This window comes from Elgaria multicarinata, chromosome 9 (assembly GCF_023053635.1).
Source record: "Elgaria multicarinata webbii isolate HBS135686 ecotype San Diego chromosome 9, rElgMul1.1.pri, whole genome shotgun sequence".
NCBI lineage: Eukaryota > Metazoa > Chordata > Lepidosauria > Squamata > Anguidae > Elgaria > Elgaria multicarinata.
This window is the reverse complement of record NC_086179.1, coordinates 99,209,898-99,217,088: the sequence shown is the minus strand read 5'-3', so window position 1 is coordinate 99,217,088 and position 7,191 is coordinate 99,209,898. Positions and strand designations below refer to the sequence as shown.

At 48.3% G+C, this 7,191-nt stretch overlaps 1 protein-coding gene across 1 annotated transcript; it reads left to right on the top strand.

Moving 5' to 3' along the window:
• The first annotated feature begins 2,168 nt into the window (after positions 1-2,168).
• Positions 2,169-4,143, top strand: LOC134404318 (potassium voltage-gated channel subfamily A member 5-like). The gene has a single exon (XM_063135032.1). It carries the CDS (start codon positions 2,169-2,171, stop codon positions 4,098-4,100), a length of 1,932 nt encoding a protein of 643 aa, XP_062991102.1. The 3' UTR covers positions 4,101-4,143.
• The last annotated feature ends 3,048 nt before the right edge of the window (positions 4,144-7,191 follow it).

Below are 7,191 nucleotides of genomic sequence, written 5' to 3'. Positions count from 1 at the left end.
TGTCAACAGGGAGAAAATGGTAAATACACGGCAACTGCCCTGGTTGGGGAGAGCCAACACAGTTGCGGATGAGCAGATCTGCCTGCGCTCTCTGCTGTCCTCACTAAGGAATTGCTCTGATAGTCCTAAAATAACTTTAAAACACACAAACCACAACCTTTTGAAAGCAGCAAAACCAGGAGGGAAAATATTATTCTTGTATTACTACTATGGAATTAATAAAACATTGTAATATAGTACAGTATTTTCCAGGAAAGGTAAATTCTAATGTTTAACTAAAAGCTTCAAGCTTGAAGATTCACTCCATTTTATCGCTTTTGTTCTTGGTGTGGCAGCTGGGGGAGATGAGTGATTCATTGCTCCTTATTTAATCAGCATGGGGGGAGGAATCTAAAATTTCTTTTTCAGCCATTTTTTAAAATTTCCATTATATGCTGAATATGCAAACAGGAAGCTTTCCATTTAAAAGAATAGTTCCCCTGAAAGTTCGCCAGGGTAGTTCAACACCACTTTAGTCAGGCAAAATCAAAAGCAGTCCTTCTCCTTGGCCTGAAAAGGAAACAATGCCATTCGCATAGCATTGCTAAATACTTTTGGTCCTTCTCTATAAATGAGGATTTACATTTACAGCGAATATCTGCCAGCCTCTCTCTCTCACTCTCAAATCCCTTTAACAAATAATCCATGAATGGGGCCAGAACACACTGTAATCTTTTGGCTCATGTGTGTGTGTGTGTGTGTGTGTGTTTTAAATAGGTTAGGGAATGTCCACGCACACAATATCAGAAGATTACTTGTTTTTCCTAAAGAACAAGGAATAATGCATGCTTTGGTTTTATAGTCCAGCTGTCTTAAAAATCTACAGGATAGTGTAGCTGAAGGGATGTGCTTGCAAATTGCACTTGCTGGGGCTACTACAATTGTACAGGCTTTTTCTGAATTTTATAGAAAAAAATATATGAACAGACATGTACAGGATTGGGCTGTAAGAACGTGAGCTCTGTGCTGAGAGGTCTGTGGTCCAAATTTCTCCTCATCTGTAAAGTCACTAGGTGGCAAACTTCTCTTTCTCAACAACCACCTCAGGGATACAGAAATACCGGCCTCCTACGTTTCAGGAATATTATTGTAAGCATTTCTGCTGAGAATACATGTGAAATACTTTGAACATTCAAAACGCGCTACATGAATGTGCATTTACACATTCTAATATTATTTCCAGAGATGTCTGGATTTTCCCTCCCCGCCTCCGTCGGCCATATCTGCTCTGGTGCAAACCTACTCGTAACCCATCAGGGTTGGTTTCTTCATATATAATTGAACACCGTTCCCTCACTCCTCCCTTGTGTGCTGGCGGATGAGAGCAATATCACAAGAGAAGACGGATAATCTCTCGTATTATCTCCGGGGAGCCGCAGCCTCCCCCCCGCCCCTCCCCCGGGGTTTGCCTGAGGAAAGCAAAAACGCACCCCAGACCCGCACGCATACTTTCCCAGCAGCTTCCTTTGCCCAGGCCTTAGCTTGCCTAGAATCCCCTGATCCATCTCCTCCGATTCGGGTTCCATCCCTAAACAGGTGTGCAGTTATTCCGGGAACCCCGGGATTCGCTCCAGAGCAATTGAGAGGAAACCTAGAGTCGGAGGGCAGCGGGCCTGATCGGTCGCTTGCTCTGTAGCTGGCAGGGATCCAGTCCCACTCCATGAACAGGAAAATAGCCAGGACCTCCCCGCCCGCCACGCCGAGAAGCGACGGCATCTCTTCCTTCTTCTCCGGCAGGCGCGCGGTGGGCGGGCTCTTTACTTCGGGAGGCTGCAGGGGCCGAGGCGGGGGTTGCGGCGCACGGATTTGCCAAGGCAGCGGCTACGCCGGGGAGCCCAGAGCAGCCAGGGGAGCCCAGCCCAGCCCCCCACCCCCGACGAAGAAAAGCGAGAACCTCGCTTGACGTCAGGGCCAGGCGGGCAACCTCCGAGCCGGGCTGCCCGGCCGGTGTCTGAGCTTCGCGCGCGCCAGAGCAAGACGGCGGGGAAGGAGGCGCGCCGGGCAGCCTGGAGGGGGCTGGCTTGGGCGCGCAGCCGCCGCGCGGGAGGAGAGCGCAGCATGCCGGCCGCCTGCGCCGCCTCTTCGTCCTGCTGCTGCTGCCGCCGCCGCCGCCGCCGCCGCCGCTCCCCATGGAGATCGCGCTGGTAACGCTGGAGAACGGAGGCGCCACCGCAGTCAGAGGCGGCGGCGGCGACGATGGCGCGGCCGGTGCAGGCGGTAGGGCGCCGCGGCGTAGGGGAGACCTGCTCCCGCTGCCCACCCCGCTGCCCTGGCTGAGCGAGTGCGGGAGCGAGGAGGGCTGCCCCCCGCCCGAAGAGCGCGAGGACGACGCAGCGGCGGCGGCGGCGGCGGCGGCGGGAGCCTGGCGTTCGCCGAACAGCATCCTGCGCAGGGAGCCGCCGCCGTTGTCGCCGCCGCCGTTGCCGCCGCCGCCGCGGGGCCTGCTCCCGCCGGAGGAGACCGCGCTGGCGGCCGAGGAAGGCGGGCACCGCTTGGGCATGGCCATGGCCCGGGCGCCCTCCTGCAGCCACGCTTCTGCCGCCGCCGCCGCGGCGGCTGCTGTGGAGGACGACGACGAGGCGGCGGCGGCGGCGGCGGGCGAGAGCGCCCTGCGCGGCCAGCAGCGGGTGCTCATCAACATCTCCGGCCTGCGCTTCGAGACGCAGCTGGGCACCCTCAACCAGTTCCCGGACACGCTGCTGGGCGACCCCGAGAAGCGCATGCGTTACTTCGACCCCCTGCGAAACGAGTACTTCTTCGACCGCAACCGGCCGAGCTTCGACGGCATCCTGTACTTCTACCAGTCGGGGGGCAAGCTCCGGCGGCCCGTCAATGTCTCCATCGACGTCTTCGCCGACGAAATCCGCTTCTACCAGCTCGGCGAGGAGGCCATGGAGCGGTTCCGGGAAGACGAGGGCTTCATCAAGGAGGAGGAGAAGCCCCTCCCCAGCAACGAGTTCCAGCGCCAGGTGTGGCTCATCTTTGAGTACCCCGAAAGCTCCAGCTCGGCCCGAGGCATTGCCATCGTCTCCGTGCTGGTCATCCTCATCTCTATCATCACCTTCTGCCTGGAAACACTGCCCGAGTTCCGAGATGAGCGGGAGCTCCATGTGCCCCTTCTCCTTGCACTGAACGGCACATCTGGAGACGTCCCCCAGCAGCAGCCTCCCAGCACCCTGACTGACCCCTTCTTCATCATTGAGACCACTTGCGTCATCTGGTTCACCTTCGAGCTGCTGGTGCGCTTCTTTGCCTGCCCCAGCAAGCCTGAGTTCTCCAGGAACATCATGAACATCATCGACATCGTAGCCATTATCCCTTACTTCATCACTCTGGGCACAGAGCTGGCTCAAGAGCAGCAGAAGAAGGAGCAACCAGGCAGCACCAGCAATGGCGGCCAGCAGCAAGCCATGTCCTTGGCTATCCTGAGAGTCATCCGCCTGGTCAGGGTCTTCAGGATCTTCAAGCTCTCCAGACACTCCAAGGGGCTGCAGATCCTGGGGCAGACTTTGAAAGCCAGCATGAGGGAACTGGGGCTTCTCATCTTCTTCCTTTTCATTGGGGTAATCCTCTTCTCCAGTGCGGTGTATTTTGCGGAGGCCGATGACCCTGAATCACATTTCTCCAGCATCCCCGATGCCTTCTGGTGGGCAGTGGTCACTATGACCACAGTGGGTTATGGAGATATGAGGCCTGTCACTGTAGGGGGCAAGATCGTGGGCTCCTTGTGCGCCATTGCTGGCGTGCTCACCATTGCCCTCCCTGTCCCTGTTATTGTGTCTAACTTCAACTATTTCTATCACCGAGAAACTGACCATGAGGAGCAGGCCATCCTCAAGGATGAGTCAAGTAGTGTGCAAGGCAGCTCAGCTGGGGACTTGAAGAGACGGGCTAGTAAAAACTCATTGGACAAATCTGTTGTGCACTTGGAGAATGCTGAGGGGATCAACAATGGCACTGGATCTGTAGAGAAAGCCAAAATCAAAGCTAAAAGCAGTGTAGATCTTAGAAAATCTCTCTATGCACTCTGCTTGGATACCAACAGGGAAACAGACTTGTAAGACAAGTGAAATAGAAAGGAAATAGAGTTTGCTTGATGGAATTATTGGGGAAGGATAAATTGTACTGCCATTTAATATTTATTTTAAAATATAAACCTCCAGGAAATACAAGTTGGTTTGGGAGGGGGGTTAATATTCATTCTTTTCCATGACACTGAGAGTGTCACCTATTTATAAAACCCACTAAGATTAAGCTCCCATTATCTAGGAGGATTTCTAAGCTGTTACAAATGCAAACTGATGTTGCTTGCAGATAATTTATTTTAGTAAAAAATACACAAATAAAAACCCAGTAGTTTCTTAACAGCTCATTTGTAGCACAGTTCATTTGTCCAAACCCTTTTTTCCCATGGGAAGTAAATGAATTCTTTGTTGGTACTGTAGTTTCAAGCTGAAATATTTCTATTTTCGATATGTATGATTATATTTATAGTTGAAAAAGAGCACTTTTTCTGTGATGTATAACTTCATGAAATCTTTAGGAATTCTTAGCTAAGAAATACGTTTCCCATTTTAAAATACAAAACTGGCTGTTTTGTATGTGAAGTGAATATGGTATTTTCAGCCTTCTAGAAGAAAAACATTTTGTTGTCAGAGTTGGGTTTTTGTTCTCTTGGTGAGCCTTAAATTATTAAAAATACAGATCTTTTTCTTAATAAATATATTTAATACTGTGTCATTTTTCTGGTAATCCAGTGATGTTATTTCTATCCCAGGAAACAAAAATCTTTAGGGTTGTTGTTGTTAGTCTTTTATATCTGGCATTTTAAAGGTGTTGTGTTTTTTTTAAAGGTAGAGCATTGTTTACTATTGATTAGGTTTGATCCAAGTGCACAACAGATCAAAGGCATTGGGAGTAAGCAAAGAATGAGAACAAATAAGTTCAAAATCTGGGGAACTTTTTGGATTCACATCTAGATTCCAGGTAGTATCATTCATAGATCCCATTTGTATCTATTTAAATAACGCTCTTGTGGCTTTTACGTTTTGCATTACGAGGCAGGGGAGATTCTCAGGTGGACTTGTTTTAGAGTTTTATTTAAAAACAATATGATGGACTTCTGCTGTGTTGATATTTCTGAATGATAAGTCACAGAACTATCTTCATCAAGCTTAGCACTCCCATTGTTCAGCTAGAATAATGAAGCCTGCAATGAAATCAACTCAGCTACAAATCAGAGATCATACTCACCATTTTACTGCTACAAAGGGCGAGCTCTATGACTTTGTCTCCGTGTGTGCGTTTCCTGGCTTCTTTTTGGTGAACTTCTGTTGCATCATGAATGGAGGTTCCAGTCCTTTGTCACGTAGAGTGGTGTAACCCAACTCATAGAAGAAGATCAGCACCCAAGGTCAGTTTATGCCTAATTTCAACAATATTCTTAACTCACATTAGTGATTTATATAAGAAAATATGTTAAATCAGGTAGCTATAAAACTTTCTGTCAATTAAACCTAGCTCTGAGAAGTACAAGAATTTGTACATGGGCTCAAGTGGAGCCCATGTACACAATCAGCATAATCAAGTGTTAAAGCTTTCCTTGGACTGTGCAGTTCAAGCTGCATGTGTGAATGCAAATTACCTGGACATAGAAAAATAGCTTGGCAGGAAGAACGCTAGGTGGAACTCTTCTCTCTGATGGGCACCTTCTCTGTTCTTGTGGGGGAGAATTTAAAACGCCCCCTCTCTTCTCCCACTCACACACTACAGTCTGGGAGATTCTGCTGACTGTGTACATTGACCCTCAGTTTGAGCTCTGATGTGCTCTTTAGCCCTCACTTCTGGGTGAAAATAACAAATTAACGGGCTCAAGCCTTGAAAATAAAGTCAAAAATACACTTTCCACATAGCTTCATGATTCTTTTTACTAAAGTTTTTGTATTAGAAATGCAGGGACTGAGGATAAAGTTTGAAGGTGAAAAGGTTCTTTTTTCTCTGTTGAAAAAAAGGACATCCGTAACCCACCCCACAAAAAATTGTGGGGATGGGATTATTCTCAGGGGACATGTGTGAGGAGAAAGGGTTAAGAAGCCCCGGGCATATTTTTTAACACACAGGTGTCTATAAATGCAGTTCTGCTGTAAGGCTTCACATAGGCCATCAGCCCTCACTGTTCTTAATAGACCACCTACCCAGCCATATGTACGCTAAAGAACAGAATTCTGCAGTTTTTCAGCCTGTTCACATGGAGGCAATTCTTATACACTACAGGCAACCAGCAAGTAGCTATTTGCAAGCTTGAACAATGTTAATTTGAAAGTAGTATCTCATGATTACCCAGTCTGTTTCAAGAAATAATTAGTTTTTTCAAGTAAACATTGTAAGTTCAGTTCACTCATTGGCCCTGTTCAGAAGACACCTTAAACCATGGGCTCATCTACGCCAAGCAAGATATCCCACTTTGAAAGTGGTGCTGTATGGAGATACTGAAGTGCGCTGACGACTGTTGGGGCCCATGACATATACCATATACTGCTTCCATACCATTTTCAGAGTGTTATATCCTGCTTGGTGAAGATGTGTCAATGGGCCCCAACAGTTTCAGTGCACTTCAGTACCACTATAAAGCAGTAGTGTAGATCCTGCCTTTTATATACCGCTTTCGTACCGCTTTCTTAGTGGAACATCTTGCTTCGTGTAGATGAGCCCCATGGCTTTAACCACGGTGAATAAGGCAAAAAGCCTTATTCACCATATTTAAAGCCATGGTTTAAGGTGTCTTCTGAATGGGGCTATTATGTTCTCCCTGCAGTAAAGGGGATAGAGACATTCATACACTCAAGAGAAGTTGAATTTTTTTTCCTGAGAATATTCACGTCAGGCAAAGATTGTTGAGGGAATGTTCCAGGACTAATATCTTACAGGCCTTAGCTAGACGTAAGGTTTATCCTGGGATTGTCCCTGCCTCCTCCCGGGATCCCCTGTGTGTCATTTACATGAACAGGGATGACCCCGGGAAGATCCCAGGATAAACCTTACGTCTAGCTAAGGCCACAGAGTGAGGTTTAATGATGCATGTGGCAGAGAGAATGAGGGTGAGAGAAGATACTCCTTAACAAGGAGCACAGGGTTCTAGATTTTAGAATGATT

Excerpts from the sequence above, each read along its gene's own strand:
- LOC134404318 (XM_063135032.1), top strand. The coding sequence starts at position 2,169 with ATGGAGATCGCGCTGGTAACGCTGGAGAACGGAGGCGCCACCGCAGTC.